Source organism: Gymnoscopelus microlampas, assembly GCF_963454915.1.
Source record: "Gymnoscopelus microlampas genome assembly, chromosome: 19".
Classification (NCBI taxonomy): domain Eukaryota; kingdom Metazoa; phylum Chordata; class Actinopteri; order Myctophiformes; family Myctophidae; genus Gymnoscopelus; species Gymnoscopelus microlampas.
Window position 1 is genome coordinate 5911787 of NC_139956.1, and position 22321 is coordinate 5934107.

The window sequence follows — 22321 nt, forward strand, 5'->3', positions numbered from 1 at the left end:
AAATGATAAAAAAAAAATCTACTTGGTCTGTGTCTCATAGGAGGGCTGTCTACCAGTGACATCATCATTAGGCAGGATTTTTTTTTCCAAAAAGATTACAATTTTTTAATTCCGATTTTTATTAAGGCGAGAACAATGGGATCTATTATTGCATTGGAACTTTCCAGGAATACAGAGCCTGGCGTGTCTATTAGCTTGGATTCCCCGTCGATGATGTCACTGGTAGACGGGTTTCTGAACTGTCCACAGCCCTCCTCTGAGACACAGACTGATTAGAAAAAAATTGTACCATTTTATCATAAGCATTAGTGAGGACCTATTATATGAAGATATGTTGAAAAGTGGTGAAGTCGTCCTTTAAGTACATTTTGATACCAATACACTTTTGTACTTTTACTCAAGTAAATTTGGAATTCCGGACTTTTACTTGTAGCAGAATAATGCAGAATAATGCAAAAACCTAAGCGGAGACAGAGAGCGTTGTTGATTTAGAGGACGCCAAAACGAAAAGCTTTGCTTTTGTGAGACCAGAGGAAGGTAACGAGCTAATTGAAACCTCACCAAGGGCAACGTTTCAATCAATGACACTTTACTTTCACACAAAGCAGAGGAGGTGATAAAAGAGGAAGGAGAGGAGAGGAGGAGAAGGGAGGGGAGGGGAGGAACTGAAAGGAAAAGGGTGAGAAATGGGCAGACAATGAAGGATACATAGAAATCCTGTGCAGGTAGAAAGATAGACCTCTATTGATCCCACGGGGGGAATTCACTTGTCATGGCAGTAGTGAAACACAGGTTCAGGAAACACGCTTCTCGATAATTCAATTAATCAAAAACTTTATCAATAGAATAATTGCTAAAATAAATACAGATGGCTGCAGCCCTAGATTTATTTGTAAAATAATGATTAAAATCGAGTATGCTAAGCAGGTATTAACGCACAGGGATTGGGAATGAAGTACCAGAAACCTAGCCTGGGATCCAGCCTGCTTCGCTACGTTCGGCGGACTTTTTTTTCTCTCTTCGCTTCTCAGTCTGGAATGCCTCCTATCTCCAAGGGAGGCGGGACATGGCATACGGCTGGAATCGTGCCGTGGCTTCTGATTGGTCTGTGATGCGGGGCGGGACAAAAAAAACGGTGTGATCGTTGTGATTCGTCATTCGTTTGAACAACATCCAATCAGCAACGACGTTGCCTAACGTAACATATGTAGTTCCAGTGTAGTTCTGCAAAACGAGTCAATGGGGTGCATTCCAGACTGATAAGCGAAGAGAGAAAAAAAAGTCCGCCGAACGTAGCGAAGCAGGCTGGATCCCAGGCTAACAGAAACCAGGAGATTAAGGTATAGCCTACTAACTAACAGAGTGGGAATTGAAGTTGGCCGTGAAATATAGAAGTCACATGTACAGGATGAACACATCACGCAGTACCACGGACAACCTGCAGAGGTCATCACAACCAGTGTGTGTGTGTGTGTGTGTGTGTGTGTGTGTGTGTGTGTGTGTGTGTGCGCATGTATAGCGTTGCTGTTGGGCAGAAACGTTGTATCTCCATATTTCATGTATTTATGTTTTCTTTTAAGTAAATGAATGCCCTACTTTATACTTTGTCCCAAGTGTCGTGTTAAAACAAACAGCCAATCTACACGCTCACAATGCGTTGGAAGCAGCAGTATGCTGAGAGAGAGAGAGAGAGAGAGAGAGAGAGAGAGAGAGAGAGAGATGAGAGAGAGAGAGAGAGAGAGAGAGAGTTAACAAAAGAAAGGGAACTGTAATGAACGAGTGTGTAATTGTTCCAAACGGTTATGTTGTTTATTACCTGCTACTGGTACAGTTCTTCACATGGCTCTCTATCCTTTACTGCCTTATTAGCTGAACAGCTCTTGGCGGTTACTCCTCTTCAAACAAACACATTAAGCAAAAAGCTTGTTTTTTTTTCCCTCTGCGCGCTTCTCCCTCTGTAGCCCACCCCCGCCCCCCCCATGTCCCATGATGCAACACAACTCCGCTCCGCTCGCTAACAAGAGAGGACAGCCAATCAAAGTTAACCGCCTTGAGCCCACCGTTAGCCCGGGTTCTTGTTTTGTTCTGTTTGAGAAGCAGCAGCACAACCTCACAGGCAATTTAGAGCCGCTGCAGTAGTAATGACAGAGGCAATAACGCTCGCCGTGCAGCCACGGCAGCATAAATGTCTGTGTGGTAACACACTGCAGGAGGGGAGGAAATTACAAGCTCACAAACAACACACCTCTCTCTCTCCCTTTGTCTCTTTTAGCCTTACATCTCTGTGTGAATGCGGGAGCTCTGCAGGGGGTGGTGGGGCGCGCCGCCAGACACATCTGAGTTATGGAATAAAAACTAAAACATTTCATTACAGTCTTCTTCCTCTCTTCTTTGTTCGACTAGTTCCCAGTGGCGTGCACAGACATTTTGAGGGGCAGGTGCTCAAGTAAATTGTACTTTTTTTTGTTTACTCGGTCTGCTCTTTTTTCCCCCTCTACACCTATACCTCTTTGCCAAAAATAGCCGATCTACAAGCCCACACTTGTAGATCTGCTATTTCTGGCTAAAGTTCTCCTCAGAAAAGGGATGCTAGGTTTCGAGTGGTTATGGTAAAAAGAAAAATCATATCACATAAAGATTTGGCGGACCCCCTGTAGTAGCTCTGAGGACCCCCTAGGGGTCCCGGACCCCCTGTTGCAGACCCCTGCTGTAAACTGAAAAAAAAAAAAAAAACGTTTTCTTTTTTTTTTTTCAAAAGGGCACTTCTGGTCAAGAGGGCAAACGGCAGGACCAGCACCACCTAGAGTCTATCTGTGCACGTCCCTGCTAGTTCCCATCGGGGTCGTCACAAACAGATCTCTCTCACTGCATCCATAAACCTCCTCTTTGGCCAGCTCGTGGACCTGGCACATCTTCAGCATCCCTCTCCCAATTTACCCCTCATCCCTCCTCTGCACATGTCCAAACAGTGGTGGAAAGTAACTAAGTACATTTACTTAAGTACTGTACTTAAGTAAAATTCTGAGGTATTTGTACTTTACTTGAGTATTTCCAATTTCCAATACTTTTACTTCTACTCACTATTACGTCTGTCTTGGATCAAAATATACACTACTCCACTACAATGATTTAAAACATTTAGTTACTAGTTACTTTTCATATATAAATTATTATATTATAAAACATACATTAACCACTTCAGCCCTATTTATTTGAAAATAGCCGATCTACAAGCTCGAGCTACGAGTTTGTAGATCTGCTATTTTAAAATATTTTAGTACTTTTACTTTTGGTACTTTAAGTATATTTTGATACCAATACTTTTGTACTTTAACTCGAGTACATTTTTAATTCCGGACTTTTACTTGTAACAGAGTACTTCTACATTGCAGTATTGATAACTTTTACTTAAGTAAAACATTTGAGTACTTTTTTTCCACCACTGTGTCCAAACCATCTCAACCACCATACTCTCTTGTTTTACCTCCAAACCATCTAACCGGGGCTGACCCTCGAATGTAGTCTGATCCTGTCCCTCCTTATCACTCCTAATGGGAATCACATGGGAAGCATATGTCGCCTCCAGCTCTGCCTCCTGTCTTTTCCTCGGTGTTCGCCGCCGTTTCCAAGCCGTACTGCATCACTGGTCTCACCACCGTCCTATACATCGTCCCACTCACTTTCGCTGGTACCCTTCTGTCACAAACAACTCCTGACACGTTCCTACCATCTGCTCCACCCTGCCTGCACTCTCTTCTCCACCTCTCTTCCACAACTCCTGTAACTTTGGATAGACCATTGGTTCTCAAAGTGGGGTCCGGGGACCCCCAGGGGTACTTGAGGGGGTTCCAGGGGGTCCCCAGCTAAATGATGGACAGGAACCAAATGGACCCTTATGGGTCTTTAACTCTGAGAGTGTACAAATGGAACCAAATGGACCCGTTAGGGTCCATTTGGTTCCATTTGTACACTCTCAGAGTTACATTGACATAGATTTTACAAAATAAATTGCAGTCCAAGTGATATAAAGGCCATTAAATGGGGGTCCGTAGACCTAATGCATGTCAAACTGGGGGTCCTTGAAATTAAAATGGTTGAGAATCACTGCTAGAGCCGGGAAAAAAATCTTCTCTTATGGGGGTCCCTGGCTTATCTTTTGAAATGGGGATCCGCGGGCTAATAAGTGTCAATTTGGGGGTCCTTGACATGAAAACGTTTGAGAACCACTGGGATAGACGACCCCAGGTATTTGAATTCCACCTTCGCCAACCACTACTCCTCACATCCTCAGCACTGTCCACTGTCCTCCAGTGGTGGAAAGTAACTAAGTATGCAATAATAATTAAAAGTAATGTACTTTTAAGTATGTGTTTTAGGTAACTCCGTCTCCAACTAGAAAGATGTGTTCCTTCATCTCAGGATACTGCAAGGTCGTATCCTACTCCCTTAGGGTGCAACCGTTAAAGGACGACTTCACCCATTTTCAACCTATCTTCATATAATAGGTAATGCTCATGATGAAACAGTACCATTTTTTTCTACTCAGTCTGTGTCTCAAAGGAGGGCTGTGGACAGTTCAGAAACCCGTCTACCAGTGACATCATCGTTAGGCAGGATTGTTTTTTCCAACGAGATTTCAATTTTGAATTTAGATTTTTATTAACACGTGAACAATGGGATCTATTATTGCATTGCAACTTTCCATGAATACAAAGCCTGCAGTTTCTATTAGCTTGGATTCCCCATCGATGATGTCACTGGTAGACGGGTTTCTGAACTGTCCACAGCCCTCCTCTGAGACACAGAACGAGTAGAAAAAAGTGGTACCATTTTATCAGCATTAGTTAGGACCTATTATATGAAGATAGGTTGAAAATGGGTGAAGTCGTCCTTTAATTGATATAATCAATTATGAAGAATAGTCGATAATGGATAATTTAATCAATAAATAATATTTTATTTTATTTGGGGCATATCATTATAGGGGAAAAGGAAAAAAAAAAGTTACAAAAGTAAACAACAGTGAAGATTTTGTGAACTTTACTGAAAAGTAATTCGACAGAAACATCGCTAAGAAGATATTGGATAGTTGCAGCCCTAGTTCCCAATGGCGGGGACGTCATTCCACGTCATTCCGAAGGACACAAGTCCGTTCTTTTGTGTTCTCGGTATCCCTCGTCATCTCTGCCTTGGGAGCTTGGCTCTGCTAGATATGCTGTGAAGTTAATGCTGCTTTGTGGCCCCCTGGCTGCGAGCTAATCTCTGTGATGACGTTACAAAGAAACCTCGTCTATGTGTTGGTTTGTTGGCTTATACAAACAGCCTGTGTCTGTTAGCCTTTAAGCTAAAACAAAAATAAAAGTAGCTTATCTCTACATGCAGGAACTGCATGGAACACAGACTGCGTTTGGTGCAGATCTGTCAAACAGCCCAGGGAATAATTTTCACAGGTTTCATTTCCATACTCGGATATTTTTAGTTTGAAAAGCCTGGCACCTATATACGCTTAGTGACAGCTAGCTTAACCCATTGAGACCTGAGGCCGATTCTACATGTCTCCTAAATCTCAGCAGTATTCTGAAAAACGTATGTTTCTATATCAGTGGTGCTCAATCCTTTTCATGTCAAGGACCCCCACAATTATATGTATTTGGCGGTGGACCCCCATCAAAATATCTTGTTCCAGGGACCCCCCAGAAGCAAAGATTTTAAAATGTTCGCTTTAGAATATATATATATTCAAAGATTTGCACACATTTTCACGATTTTTCAAAAATAGCAGATCTACGAGCTCGTAGCGCGGCACTCGGTGCCGCGCTACGAGCTTGTATATCTGCTATTTTTGAAAAGCCCAACGTGTAAAATAATGCTTTTTAGCTCAAAACTAAAAAATGACACAGTTCCAGGTCTTAATGGGTTAAATTGTGGTATTTAAAAAAGAAAAGAGATAAGCGCCTTAAAATCCTTCTGTGACAAAATGACAAGATACGAAACTCTGTATTGTAGAGATAATTTAAAAAAAAATTAACTAGGTAATCCTTTCACTTGTCCTCCATCGCACTTCCAAAATACCTACGTAGCTACCAAGACCACTGAATCAGAAAGGTGGGATCAGAAAAAGGAGCAGGCGAATAGAGAAAAGAAGGGAGGGACAGCACGAGGTAGAGAGGATAAAGGGTAAGAGGGTAGTGTGTGGAGCAGGGATTCGTTGGACCCACAGGTTAGGACAACAGCAATCTGGGAACCCATCGCCAAATAAAAAGGAAAAACAGCGCCCTGCTGTTTTTTACTCTTTTACTTGGCTCTGGGGGGGGGGGGGGGGGCTATACGGTGGACCCGTGCGCAAGGAAACCGGGGTTTTTGGTCTGCCTTCAGCCTTCCACTTCCAGTGGTGCGACTATGTTTTCATTCCCACTAACAATATTTCTCCACGGAACACTAACACCACTTCTCCCAGAGAACATGGATGGTTTTGGTTATAAGCCCACTTGTTTCTATGATGATTAAAATGTTACTAACTTTCCGTGGTCTTGTCGGCTTTGAGGACGCTATTGTTAAATGAGTTTCGGCTTGTTTCTAGTGGGGAACGAACGGCACACACGTAAATCCCGCCCACTACATTTGATTGGGTAAAGCGCGGCCTGCTTCGTGATCTGAAGGCACACCCACTTGAAACCAATGCGCACGGGTTGTCAACACGGCGACCGACAGATTCAAACGCAGAGCAGAATCTGTTCTTGAGAGATTAGGACGACAGAGGTCTGAGGAGAGACTTCAGCACCATGGACAGTGCATAGCCCTATTGGCCAGATGATTAAGGGAAGGTAGCTACAGCATGAGCCAGTGGAAAAAAAGTACTCAAATGTTTTCTTAAGTAAAAGTATCAATACTGCAATGTATTAAGTACTCTGTTATAAGTAAAAGTCTGGAATTAAAAAATTACTTGAGTAAAAGTACAAAAGTATTGGTATAAAAATGTACTTAAAGTACCACAGAACTAAAATGTTTGAAAATAGCAGATCTACAAGCTCACAACGCGTCGCGAATGCGACGCATTGTGAGCTTGTAGATCTGCTATTTTCAAATAGCCTATGTATAAAATAGGGCTAAAGTGGTTTTATAATGTCATATATTTATATCTGCAAAGTAACTAGTAACTCAAGTTTTAGCCTAAATATGTCTATATACTGTAGGCTAAATATGTATTTTTTTACACAATAAAAAGGTTGCGTGGTCTTTGATGGCCAGATGTGAGTTATAGTTACTAGCTACTGTAAATAATAATAAAGAAATCGCCGGGTTATTGTGTAAAAAAACCCCAAAAACATTTAGCCACCTGCCCACTGTAAAAAAAAGATCGCGAAAATTGCTAAAACTATAGAAAGCAGTAAATGAAAAAAATGTAACAATCATCTTTTATTTACTTTAATTACAAGCTAAAACATAAACCTTGGTTGTAAAAGAAACTAAGTTCTTTAAGTATTAGTACTCAAGTAAAGGTACGTTACTGTCCCCCACTGAGTCACACTTTGGCACATGGAGTCTTCTGCCTTCAGCAAAGGTTGGTATTCAGAACAGAATTGAGAGTCCACATTGATTTTTTTTTGTTGCTTCCTTCATGACTGTACAGGCTCTTCATGGCCTCAAATAGTCTTTCTTCCTCATTATCTTCCAGAGCTGTTGTGTTCATGCTGGCAAAAGCCTGCTTTTCAGTCACACCGTTAAGGAGCCAAACCATGCTGTAATTCTGTACCGTATCTATCTAACAACGCTGTGCAGGATTGGCTGGAAGGACATCAGCATGACCTAACTGCTCGCTCCATACGGACACAATCGTTAGAAGGTAAAGTCTGTGCACGTCATTTTGTCAAAAATCAATACAAATATCGAAAGAGAAAGTGAAGTCTCTGAATGCATTCTATTGCACAGGTTAAAGCAGCACTATGTCACTTTTTAAACAACTATAAAGCATACTATGTCCCACAAAATTCAGGGACGTGCACAGATAGACTCTAGGTGGTGCTACAGCACCTGCCCTTTGCCCTCTTGACCAGAAGTGCCCTTTTGGAAAAAAAAAAAATGTTTTTTTCAGTTTACAGCAGGGGTCTTCAACAGGGGGTCCGGGACCCCTAGGAGGTCCTCAGAGTTACTACAGGGGGTCCGCCAATTCTTTATGTGATATGATTTTTCTTTTTACCATAACCACCCGAAACCTAGCATCCCTTTTCTGAGGAGAACTTTAGCCAAAACTAGCAGATCTACAAGCCCACAACGCCTCGCGCTGCGAGGCGTTGTGGGCTTGTAGATCGGCTATTTTTGGCAAAGAGGTATAGGTGTAGAGGGAAAAAAGAGCAGACCAAGTCAACAAAAAAAAGTATAATTGACTTGAGCACCTGCCCCTCAAAATGTCTGTGCACGCCACTGACAAAATTATAAAGTTACATGTTTAGACAATAACAATCATCCTTCCATAAATGTACTGTATAGACTCAGGGGGTCTCTGCTAGAGGGCTTTAGTGTATTACTACTGTATGCATAGGGGAGACAATGAGTTTCATCCTGGCATTTAATTGCCAAAACACCGAGGCAGAACTACCAGTCGAAGCGAAGACTGGCCAATCACAGCGCGTCCTCGCCGGACATGCTTGCAGAGACACTTGGGCAATGAAGTAAAAGAAAAAAAAAAACGGGCACAGTATACGTATGAGATAGATTGACAAAGACTAAAACTAAGGTCATTTTCTCTATGCGTTCAGTTTGTTTCAGTTACTATAGTTACGGTTTCTTTCAATCATCAACTTACATTTGAGGCTGAGAAAAAATAAGAAGCACAACCAGGTGCTCAACGTAGAGAGGAGAGGAGTTACTATAGTTATGGTTTTAAACGTCTGGTGTTAAAGATGTACTTGAGTAAAAGTACAAAGGTATTGGCATCAAAATGTACTTAAAGTACCAAAAGTCAACTTTGGTACTTAACTGTCTCAGTGCCAGAGTATTTTCATAAAGTACTCCCCCAGTGCCAGCAATTTTTGTTTTTTTTGCTATTTTGTTTAATTGTTTAATTTTCAAATAGCTTCTCTTCTGCAGTTTTAAACATATACGACAGTTCTACTAGTAGAGAGCAGCAAATCGACACATTGAATACCTCGCTGACTCGCCCCCCCCCCCCCCCCCACCACATTTTCGTGACTGATCGTCACCCAGACCAAAGATTATAGAAGGGGACGTCTCCGTTCGTTTTTTCTACCGTGTGAAATACCGAAAATGACCGCGGAAAAAGAAATGAGAACTGGAAACGTAATCTGCGTCATGAAACCGGAACCCAATGAGTCTGAAGGAGTCAGGAAGCGAAAGTGATCATGAAAAATAAACAGAATAGCGCGACCACAGCAAAAAGTAAAAACTCAGGATTTCTCGTTCTGGCACCGAGGGTACTCGGGAAAAACTCTGGATATCTCGGGGAGTGGCACTGAGAGAGTTAAAGTACCAAAAGTAAACTAATATGTGTTAAATATTATGTTGGGTGTGAATTGTTTTGTATTGTACTAGGGGTGTGCCGATATATCGTCCCGCGATATATCGCGATACGTTTTCGGGACGATATGTATCGTTTTGGAAAAAAAAAATATCGTTTTTGATTTTTTTTTATTTTTTTTTACAATCATAATAATCAGGCATGCAAACGTCCCCGAAGTGAAAAGAGTGACAACATGTTGTTTTTTCGGGTCAGGTGTCATACTATTTGGATTCAAAACGGCTATTGTAGCTGAAAAGCTACAAGTTTGCATATCTGAATAATGCAAAAACAGAATTATTTGTTTGCATTTTCTTTTTTTCTCCTCCATATATTTTCATAATAAAAAAAGTGCGTATCGTATCGTATCGAAATCGTATCGAAGTTGTGAGCCAAATATCGTATCGTATCGTTTCGTGAAATTAGTGTATCGGCACACCCCTATATTGTACTGTATGTAGGAAAAAGAAAAATGCATGAGTCTTACTGTATATGTTTTTGCTCCAACTGCCCTACTACTACCTATGATGAATAAAAATCATAAATACAAAAAAAATGAAGTTAAAAAAAAACTGGCACAGCTAAGAAAAATATCTTACAGTACGTATGAGATAGATTGACAAAGACTACAACTAAGGACATTTTCTCTATGAGATCAGTTTGTTTTAGTTTCTATAGTTATGGTTTCTTTCAATCATCAACTAACATTTGAGGCTGAGAAAAAAACATCACAACCAGATGCTTAACGGAGAGAGAAGTATTTAAAAGTAGTTAGACACACTTCAGAGGAGCTCCTGGATCAAACGGGATAAAAAAAACATTAACAAACTGAGGATCTGGGCAGTCAATAAAAAAACAGGAAAAATACTTTTATTAAAACAAGACAAATGCCTTGCTTTGATAAAGGCTTTTTCTTCCTTTTTATTATTGAGTGCCTGGACCCTCAGTTTGTTCATACAATTTGACAGTGGTGTAAAGTAACTAAGTACATTTACTCAAGTGCTGTACTTCCAATTACTATTAATACTTTTACTCCACCACAATTATTTGAAAACTTTAGTTACTAGTTACTTTGCAGATATAATTTATAAAACATATACATTAACCACTTTAGCCCTGTTTTATATTATAGGCTATTTCAAAATAGCAGATGTACAAGCTCACAACGTGTCGCTTCGAAACGCGTTGTGAGCTTGTAGATCTGCTATTTTTAAACATTTTAATTGTTTTACTAAGTATATTTTGATGCCGATACTTTTGTACTTTTACTCGAGTAACATTTTGAACACAGGCCTTTTACTTATAGTATTTCTACATTGCAGTATTGATACTTTTACTTACTAGTAGAACATGCGAGTACTTTTTCCACCACTGCAATTTGAGGCTTGTGGTGTTCTCAAGGTTTGAAATAGCCTACAGAGGACGGGCGTCTTCGGCGCTTGGCTCATGATTACAGTATAAGGCAAGCTGACGTGCCTAACATCGGCTTGACATCCGTCTCGTTGCAGGCCCAGGGAGGGACACCACAATTTCCTCAAAACATTTCCACGACAATCGAGGTCAAAGCTACAGGAAGAATGATCATTATTCACTGTGTAGGCATCGTGGGGCTTTTTAGGCACTGGTGTTGTCATTTGACTTCCATTCCAAAAAAAGCCGGAGCAACGTGCAGCGTCTAAAGGACCGTCGGAATGGCGTTCCAGCTGTGTTTTGAATTGACATCGGCATGGTGTCACATATTATGGTGACGCCCTGCTGATGTCAATTCCCCTCTGCACAGCGCTTGGGCAAAAGAGACGTCAGTCCGCCTGGTGCCTGTGAAATGATCACGCCCCGTTTATGCTTCGTCCTACACAGGTGTGTCGCACGGCCGAAAGAAAATGCGCCGCAAATACGACGCGTTGTCAGTGGTGGAAAAAGTACTCAAATATTTTACTTAAGTAAAAGTACCAATACTGCCATACTCAGCTTGTGGATCGGCTATTTTCAAATGCCCGAAATGTATATAGGGCTGAAGTGGTCAATGTGTGTTTTGTAATAATAATCTAAAAAGTACCTAGAAACTAAAGTTTTTAAAGAATTGTAGTGGAATAAAAGTACAATATCTGCCTCTGAGATGTAGTGGAGTAGAAGTAAAAGTATTGCAAATTGGAAATACTCCAGTAAAGTAAAAAATACCTCAACATAATACTTAAGCAAAGTACTTAATTAAATGTACACCATTGCGCATTGTGAACTTGTAGATCGTCTATTTTCGGCGCACAAAAGGGCATACATTTTGTGAGGCACTCGACTGATGGAATACACTGGGTGTGGTTCCACTTTTGGCCAGCAGGTGGCATCAGTGTCTAGCAGAGACTGCAGCATGGAGTCACACCGGTGTCTCACACAAACACACACACACACACACACACACACACACACACACACACACACACACACACACACACACACACACACACACGCACACACACACACACACCCTCAATAAAAAAAAAGTCTTTCAGCATGTTTGAGTTGTGTTGTTCATCCAAGGAGGTAATTTGTTCTTTGCAGGGTTCATAATAACTTCTTTAATTGATTTTTATTTTCCTTTTTTTTTTGTATAAAAGCTCGGTTCCATCATCTGCCTGTTTTGTTCCCTTGCATTTGAAAATGTTGAGCTACTGTCAAAGGCGTGTAAAAGGCTTTTTCATATGCAGTCATTACTTTATTTTGTAATATACACATGGGGGAGGAAAGCACTGTATTTAGGTAAAATTGTATTTTTTTATTTATTTTTTCACATTTTTTTATCCCACGATTTTGTAACCCTATTTTTTACACCCAGTGCCAATTGTCTATGTAATCCTGGGCACTACACTCCCTCTGCCAACCTAGGGAGGCCAGGGCCGAGCTCATGCCTCCTTCAATGCAATGAGAGCCAACTGACCTTCTTGTCACCTGACAGGGGAGAGTTTCCCTGGTTGGACGTAGCACGTTATTCCAACCAGTTCCTTTCCCCTCCGTAAAATTGTAATTTTGAGGTGCTTTTAATTTACTTAATACATCCATTTCTTGATTCTTTACACTTCTAATCCACTGCACGTCGGAGGGAAATATTGTATATTTTTTTTTACTCCACTACAATCGACAGCTTTAGTTACTTTATACTTTGCAGATTTAAATAAAACTTCCACCAGCACATAAAACTATTCAAATCAGCCCCACCTTTACAGTGGTGTAAAGTAACTAAGTACATGTACTCAAGTAAAATGTTGAGGTACTTTTACTTTACTTGAGCATATTGTAGATTTTGATTAGTATTACAAAAACATACATTAACCACTTCAGCCCTATTTAAACTTTTGAAGATTGTATTTGAAGATAGCCGATCTACAAGCTCACAATGCGACGTGTTGTGAGCTGCCATTTTCAAAACTTGCTACCTTGTGATACTTTTAGTATATTTTCATGCCAACACCTTTGTACTTTTACTCAAGTAAATGTTGATTACCAGACTTTTACTTAAACATAACAGAGTATGTCTACATTGCAGTATTCAGGGACGTGCACAGATAGACTCTAGGTGGTGCTAGAGCACCTGCCCTTTGCCCTCTTGACCAGAAGTGCCCTTTCAGTTTACAGCAGGGGTCTTCAACAGGGGTTCCTCAGAGTTACTACAGGGGGTCCGCCAAATCTTTATGTGATATGATTTTCTTTTTACCATAACCACTCGAAACCTAGCATCCCTTTTCTGAGGAGAACTTTAGCCAAAAATAGCAGATCTACAAGCCCACAACGCATCGCGCTGCGAGGCGTTGTGGGCTTGTAGATCGGCTATTTTTTGCAAGGTGCCCTTTTTTTTTACTTGAGCACCTGCCCCTCAAAATGTCTGTGCACGCCACTGGCAGTATTGATACTTTTACTTAAATGGCCACCACTGGCTGCATCATTAAATTGATGAGCGAAAATTAGTTGACAGTACTTCACTGTCAACTTGGGACCCCCCCCCCCCCCGTGGTGGTCCCGACACACAGGTTGAGAACCACCAGGTCGTTCGCTTCCGGCAGTCGACATGGGTGGTCGCATCGATGATCGCTCTCGCGTCCTGCGTCCTCGCATACCTTTCCTTATCCTCATCCTGTGGATTATGGATTTACACCTCAACTCCGCATGGATTATACACCAGAAGGATATGGAATCATACGAGACAGAAAAGGTAGAATCACACAATGACTTAAACCTAACTACTGGAACCGAGAAAAAACACCCAGGTTATGGAACCACGGCGATCCACTCGACTCTCACAGCCAACCCGAAGCGAAGAAACAAACCCCTGAATGGTAGATGTAATCGGAAGACGTACTTCTGTTTAATTCTACTACTTTCCGGAGACGTTGAAGTTAACCCTGGCCCTGTGACCACAAGGCAATCCGCTCGGCTCATAGCTGAAACCAACAGGCTAGCGGCAAACGTTGCCACAAGCAACGGGGCAAAACAACAACAAAGCCATGCTGGAACAAAGAACTTCCGGAGCACCGGAGCTAGCCTAGCCAACGTTGCTACCGAAGCTAGCCTCGACGACAACACCAACGGCTTCACACCAACTCGACTAGGCGAATCAACCCAAATGATCAACCTAAACACCGACGTCGTATCCACCGCAGCCGTCGACGAGGACGCTTGCACCGACGCACAACGGCGATCAACCGGGAGATGCAGCGTAGCCGAGAACGTGGAACCAAGGAGTCACCTAGCTGTTTTCACCGGAGCAGAGACCTTGATGCACCGCTACAAACCTACGGTTCGTTCCAGGGCCAGGGTCCCAGCAGAGACCGTGATGGGACCATTAGCAGAGGCCGTGCTGGGACCTCCGCGCCCCATCCCCCCCCAACCCCCCAACCCTCCCCAATCCCCCAACCCCCCCCAACCCCCACTGCTGGCTGCCCACGACGGAACAATGGCTTTGATGGACACTACACCCCCCTCCCCCCCCGAGACTGCTCCTAAACATCTCTCAGTGGATAAACACCTATCCATTGAAAAAATGATCAAATCGTTTGGCGTTGGCTTGCACATGATACATCTTAATGTGAATTCTCTAGCAGGAGACAAGCTAACACAAATCAAGCAGATGTTTTATGATGGTAAGGTTGACATTTTAACTTTCTCTGAAACAAAACTTGATCAAGCGATAACTGATTCTGTGATTGAAATTGAAAACTACAAACTCTTCAGGAAAGATAGGAACAGAAACGGGGGTGGTGTTTGCATGTATGTTCATACTGACAATGGCCGCGTTTCCCAAACGAATTTGAGCTCCTGCGTAGCCTAGAAGCTGCGTAGGTGCCTCCACGCATCTGCGCAGTAGCAACCCCGCTGCGCACTATCTTCGTTAGTAGCAGCTGTGTGTGCCCAACGTCTCATCTAAATTGGCTTCAGTAGACACCATCTTCGTAGGTTCCGTTTCGTCTGTGCTAAAACTACATTCGTGAGACAGCATGCACGTGAAGAGATCCTGGACGTAGCCTACGTAAAGCCTACGTCAACTACGTAGTGCTATCCTACTATAGTTTAAACACCCTTTGCATACATATATCTATATATACAGGATTTTGCAAAAATACTAAGATAAAGTCGCACCTTTATCTAACTTACCTTTATATGAATTGGACACTTACATTTTTATAGGTACATTCTGTAATGTATTAAAATGCATTTTTTAAGGTGACATTTCAATGATCTTAAATAAACACTGCGGCCATTGTTCGCCGTTCAAAAAAATTCAGAGGATAGAGGGGGCGTCCCCCTGCATGATTGACAGCTTAACGCGTAACGGGCGACGCCTCCCCAAAAAAACAGACATATATACAACAAACACACTGCGACATGCCGTGTTGATAGCTTGCAGATCTGTTATTTTGGGTAGGGCGAGCGGCTGCAGTGCTTCGTCCTCTATGCATGAACCCGAAGTTTACAAATCGTACTCTCACGGATAATCCGATCATCTAATAAAAATATTAAGCACATGCCAAGTTAACTAAAGGTATATAAATGATGCTGAGCTAAATATGTTTCCTTAATTTCGAAGTTTTATAGTTAAACGTTATGATGAAAGTGCAGTTCCTCTCACAAAGTGACAGCTGGCGAGCGCAACAGCTCGCCATGTTTATGAATGGTTAAAACATCTTTTGAAAATAGCAGATCTACAAGCTCACAACGTGTCACAAGCTTGTAGATCTGCTATTTTCAAAAGATGTTTTAACCATTCATAAACATGGCGAGCTGTTGCGCTCGCCGAGCGCAACAGCTGTCACTTTGTGAGAGGAACTGCACTTTCATCATAACGTTTAACTATAAAACTTCGAAATTAAGGAAACATATTTAGCTCAGCATCATTTATATACCTTTAGTTAACTTGGCATGTGCTTAATATTTTTATTAGATGATCGGATCATCCGTGAGAGTACGATTTGTAAACTTCGGGTTCATGCAGAGGACGAAGCACTGCAGCCGCTCGCCCTTTTACGCACCGGCCCGGCCCGGCCGGTCTTTTCATAGATTTCATAGAACGATGGGTGTTACAGGCGGCCCAGGGCGCTCGTTACAAGATGCTTCGTAGGACAGTACTCCCCTCCTACTGTGGGCGGGGAGTATGCTGCGCGCATTCTGTCTCACGAATGTACTTTTACCACACACGCAGCCAGTTTAGATGGCACGCAGGGGCACAACCACCTGCTACTAATGAGGGTAGAGCGTAGGTTTGGCCGAGTCCCAGCTGTGTAGGAGACGCTTGCGCAAGCTGCGTACGGCCACGCATGACCTGAAATCTACGTGCCTGCTATGGTACTGCGAAGCATGTGACGTCACACGTTAGACCCGTCGTCGGACCTGCGACGATGCTCTACGCACGAGCTCTTTGGGAAACCCGGCCAATGTCTGCATCCTTCGGGAAGACCTGATGGATGAAAACATTGAAGCTGTGTGGGTCGAGATCATTTTTAAACATGCCAAACCTGTGCTAGTCGGTACCATATACAGACCTCCTAACCAGACTGATTTCTATGATAGACTTGATGAATGCTTAGCTAAAGTGGACCATGCGGAGACGATTCTTCTTGGTGATTTTAACACTGACATACTCCGCAAGGAAGCGTCAGTGTATAAGTCATTCAAGGCGTGTTGTGATCGGCATTCACTCCACCAGCTGATCACTCAGCCCACAAGGCTGTGTGTTTCCTCTCAAACTACCATAGATCTCATTCTAACAACGGACAAGGAAAAAATCCTAAATAGTGGTGTTTCCACCTGTGGCATATCTGATCACAACATGATCTTCTGCACCAGAAAGAAACGTAAACCTAAGACCGGTTACCACAAAACAGTCACAATCAGAGACCTAAAAAATTATAAGAGTGAGGACTTGGATCACAGACTGGAGGAACAGGATTGGTCCGACGTTCTAAACAGCACACAGGTAGACGAATCCTGGCTTTGTTTCAAAACCAAATTCATTCAAATTTTGGACAGTGTGGCTCCCATGAAAACCATCAGGGTCAAAACCCGCTCGGTACCATGGATGAATTCGGACATCCTTACTGCCATGAAAGTCAGAGACAAAAAGTGTTCTGAGCTTCATAAAAGTAGGATCAAACTAGCCAAATGTTTTAACAAAGGTCTCGAATCCCACGTAGCTAAACTTGAAAAGGAAAAAAACAAGCTAAGAAACAAGGTAAATAGCATGCTCCTGTTAGCAGAAAAAAGCTACCTCGATGACAAGATTGAGGAAAATCAAAAAAAAACACGAGAGCTTTGGAGGCTACTCAAGAACCTCCTAGGCTGCAGCAAAAAATTGAAAACCAGGCTTTCAAACTTAAGCCTCAAGGTGAATGACACTCTCATTTCATCCAAACACGAAGTGAGTAAAATCCTCAACATATTCTTCACGACCGTAGCCTCAGATTTGGTTGAAAAACTTCCTCCACACTCTGGGAGATATGGTGAGGAGTATGTTGTCTCATTTTACGAAAAACAGGGTGTTTGCAAAGATGACTTTAAACTCTCCCCTGTGAAAACAGAAGAGGTGTTTAAAAAATTGAGTGCTCTTCATCAACACAGAGCCACAGGCCTCGACAATATCCCCCCCAAATTTCTAAAAGACTCAGCCGCCTCCATTGCTCCAATCATTACCCACATATTCAACCTCTCCACCACACAGGGACAGGTCCCCAACGACTTCAAAAAAGCAAGGGTGACCCCTCTGTTCAAAAAAGGAAACCAATTAGACCCTGGCAACTACCGCCCTATTTCTATTCTAAGCTCCATCTCGAAAGTCATGGAAAAAATAGTCTATGAACAGGTCGACAAGTATCTTGCCGAGAAAAATCTAATCTACAAATTCCAATCTGGCTTCAGAACAAACCACTCCACTGACACATGCCTTCTCTATTTGAACGACTCTATCAAACAAGAGATTGAAAAGGGCAAATATTGCGGCATGGTCATGCTGGACCTCCAGAAGGCTTTTGACACCGTTAATCACCCGATTATGATCAATAAGCTCAGAGCAATAGGTTTTGATGACACGTCAGTGAACTGGATGAGATCCTACCTGGAAGGGAGGGAGCAAGTGGTGGAAGTAAACGGCACCCAGTCCCCCCCCCTCCCAGTGACTTGTGGTGTTCCCCAAGGAAGTATACTAGGACCCTTACTGTTCCTGATATATGTGAATGACATGTCGTCAGCCTGTGACTGCAACCTGTTCCTGTTCGCAGATGACTCGGCCCTGCTAGTCTCGGACAGGGACAGGCTGCAGGTTGAGAAAACTCTCAGCTCTGAACTCAACAAGATCTGCATCTGGCTCTCCGACAACAAGCTCTCATTACACCTGGGCAAAACGGAATGCATCCTCTTTGGGTCCACTCCTAACCTCAGAAAGGCAGAGAGCTTCACGATCAAAGCGGGTGATGATATCATCAAAAGAAAAAACGAAATTACCTACCTGGGCTCTATCTTGGAGGCTGACCTCTCTGGTGACAAAAATGCTGAAAAAACGATCAAAACGGTCCACAAAAAAACACGCTATTTGCGGAGTATTGATCGTAAAGTCAGTAAGAAGACTCTGAAGACTCTTGCAGTGGCCCTCATACAAGGTCATTACGATTATGCATGTACTTCATGGTATCACAACACCACCAAGGCCTTAAAAACAAGGCTCCAAACATCCCAAAACAAACTTGTAAGGCTACTTCTTGGCCTCAACTACAAAATCCATCTAACCCCTGATCATTTTGATAGGATTGGATGGCTTAGGGTTGCGGACAGAGTACAGCAACTTGCTATGGGCCTGGTCTTCAAGATATATCACAACATTGGGATCCCCCTGTATTTGTCAAAATACTTCCAAAATGTTAATGATGTCCACGATCACAATACCAGAGGCAGCTCCACAAACCTTGTCCAACCCTTTTTTGGCTCAACAAAGGGAAGTAACTCGTTCTCATGCTATTCATCAAAAATGTGGAACGCCCTACCAAAAGGAGTAAAGGAGTGTAAAACCCTACTCTCTTTCAAAACAGCCCTAAAGATACACCTTCAGGAGGCTGCAATTGGAAAATGGCCCCTGTCTAAGTCCTAACCTAACCTACCCCCCTACCCCCCCCCCCCCTCTCTCCTTCTCCTTTTGTACATATTTCTCACTCTTCATACCAGTAACCTGTAAACTGATTGTATGACATTCTATAGTAGTTGTGTATATCTGTCTGTCTCTTATATGTCATCATGATTTGTGTGCATGGGGAACTCATTTGAAACAAGCTCTGTGCTTTTATGAGTCTTCCAGTTTAGTAGACCTTGTATTGTGAATTTGTACTTCCATGTACTGTTGTTCTCATGTCTTACTAAATAAAGTACATCAATCAATCAATCAAACTGGCCTAAGATGCACAGGGTCCTTGAAATGCAAAAAAGTTTCCCTGAAACAGATGATATAATACCACACTGTGTGGACTGGAGAGAGAGACGGACAGAGAGGTGATGGGTGATGGATGTGTTGTTGTTCACCTGTGATGTCGGGTTGGTGAGGCATGAAGAACTGGTAGAAGGTGGGCTCCGACAGGCCCTTGACGTTGCGCGCCGTGATCTCCACCTCGTAGCGCGTGTTCCACTGGAGGGGCTGCAGCATGGCGAAGTCGTCCGCGCCCGGAACCAGCTTGGTCATCCACTGTTCCTCCTTATCCTGAGAGAGAGAGAGAGTGAGAGCAGTGGCGTGCACAGACATTTTGAGGGGCAGGTGCTCAAGTAAATTATACTTTTTTTTGTTTACTTGGTCTGCCCTTTTTTCCCTCTACACCTATACCTCTTTGCCAAAAATAGCTGATCTACAAGCCCACAACGCCTCGCAGCACGAGGCGTTGTGGGCTTGTAGATCGGCTATTTTTGGCTAAAGTTCTCCTCAGAAAAGGGATGCTAGGTTTCGAGTGGTTATGGTAAAAAGAAAAATCATATCACATAAAGATTTGGCGGACCCCCTGTAGTAACTCTGAGGACCCCCTAGGGGTCCCTAACCCCCGTTGAAGACCCCTGCTGTAAACTGGGCACACTTCAAAGGGGCACTTCTGGTCAAGAGGGCAAAGGGCAGGTGCTCTAGCACCACCTAGAGTCTATCTGTGCACGTCCCTGAGAGAGAGAGAGAGAGTGATTTCGTCGACTAAAACTATGACGAAAAATGTTGGTCGACTACCTTTTTTTCACTGACGAAAACTCAATACAAATAATAATAACTAAGCTATGATGACTAAAACTAAAACTAAATTAAAAAACTAAAATTAAAAAACTAAAATTTCGTCAATAAATACAAACTAGACTAACATGTTAGAGAGAGACTAGTGGAGAAGAGATCCAGTAAGTACAGTAAGTCATTTTATGTTTGGTTGCGCTCGGGTGTTGCGCTCTGAAAATAGCAGATCTACAAGCTCACCGTTGTGAGCTTGTAGATCGGCTATTTTCAGCATGCAACCAAGTGTAAGATCAGCCATTACGACGCCATCAAGGACCGCCAAAATACATTTTAGTCGACTAAATCAACTGTATATTTAGTTGACTATAACTAGACTAGCAGTAAAACATTTCAGATGACTAAAATATCACAAAAACTAAATGGAATTTGATTCAAAAGACTAGGAATAAAACTGAATAAAAATGTGCTGTCAAAATTAACACTAGAGAGAGAGAGAGAGAGAGAGAGAGAGAGAGAGCGAGAGAGAGAGAGAGAGAGAGAGAGAGAGAGAGAGAGACAGAGAGTGAGAGAGAGAGAGAGAGAGAGAGAGAAATGGAAAGAGAAATGATGAGCAGCAGAGACGGAGACGAGGATTGAGACAGAGAGAGGCAGAGAGCAAGAGAGAGAACCGTCTTACGGTTAAACTGACAGAAACCCTCCTGTCAGGTGCTTTTGAAGGCATGTCAAATGCACCCACCCACGCACTCACGCACCCACGCGCGCACACACACACACCCACACACACTCACGCTCACACGCACGCCATCCCAGTGATTCATTTGTAACAGTGGCCAGCGGGGCTTGAAATAGTGTGGCTCCAACGTTTAAGAAAGTCAGAAACTCTTATGAGCTACAGATTTGGAGTACACCACCAGCAGATATATGCTTTGTACAGGCATGTGATCCCTGTAGTTTTATGTATAGCTATGCCTGGTGTGGGGCGGTTGTAGCTGAGAGGCCATCATCTGGTATGCCGGATGTTTTGCCGGTTGTCTCCCTGTGGTCCATTTGTTCCTGTGCGAGTCACAACGTGTGGCGTAACATCCATTTTAGTAGACCTTTTTGGGCAACACCTATACGGTAGCTTTGTTGTCTATTATAACGACGATTCCCAGAATTCAGTTCTTTTTTTTTATTTTATTTTTTTTATCCCACGATTTGTAACCCTATCTTTTACACCCAGTGCCAATTGTCTATGTAATCCTGGGCACTACCTTCCCTCTGCCAACCTAGGGAGGCCAGGGCCGAGCTCATGCCTCCTTCAATGCATGAGAGCCAACTGACCTTCTTGTCACCTGACAGGGGAGAGTTTCCCTGGTTGGACGTAGCGTGTGGAAGGAACACGTTATTCCAACCAGTTCCTTTCCCCTCCATCAGGCGCCCCGGCTGGCCAGGGGGAGGCAGTGTAGTGACCAGGATTACTGCATGTTTTTGTGAGGGTATTAACTACCCTAGGAGACACGGGGAGAACATGCAAACTCCACACAGAGTAGGCCCTTTCGCCAACCCCACCTAGGGTATGGACACTGATGACGCGGAGGAGAGAACACGCCCCCAGCGCCCACAGCGTCCCCTGCGGGAATCGAACCCAGGACCCTATAGCTGTGAGGCGACGGCGCTACCGACTGCCCCACCAGAATTCAGTTCTAAACAAAATCAAGGAAGGTACTGTTCCCTATAATGCTTAATGCTGCATGGTCCTAGCACCAATCATATTTGCAACAACGTTGTCAGAAAAATAAAAATAGGGTTCACCAGACCAGATGAACCCTGATTTTTCACCTGGTCTAGCGGCGTACCTCGCTGAGCATTAGACTGCCGATCAAACCCTACGTGATCGAACAGCTATACCGATAAAGCATAGTTTTGGATTGCGACGGAGGCGTGCTGTCTCAAGCGAAACTTGAGCCACGAGAGGCACCACCGAGCGAGCTGAAGCGAGCGAGTCGCCGTGCCGAACGTTGCGAGGTTCGCTTTGAGCCGACTCAGTGCCGTCTGAGTTATGTACCGATAGGGGACAGAATCGTAAATCATGTTTTGGGGCGAAC

The 22321-nt window shown here is 43.1% G+C and overlaps 1 protein-coding gene across 1 annotated transcript in view; it reads right to left on the reverse strand.

Moving 5' to 3' along the window:
• Positions 1 to 22321, reverse strand: part of LOC311035279 (neural cell adhesion molecule 2-like) — a 658788-nt gene that overhangs the window by 16969 nt on the left and 619498 nt on the right. Inside the window, exon 15 of the mRNA XM_084043386.1 lies at positions 19559 to 19733. Coding sequence (XP_083899512.1) covers positions 19559 to 19733 — 175 coding nt within the window. The remainder of the gene's footprint in view (positions 1 to 19558; positions 19734 to 22321) is intronic.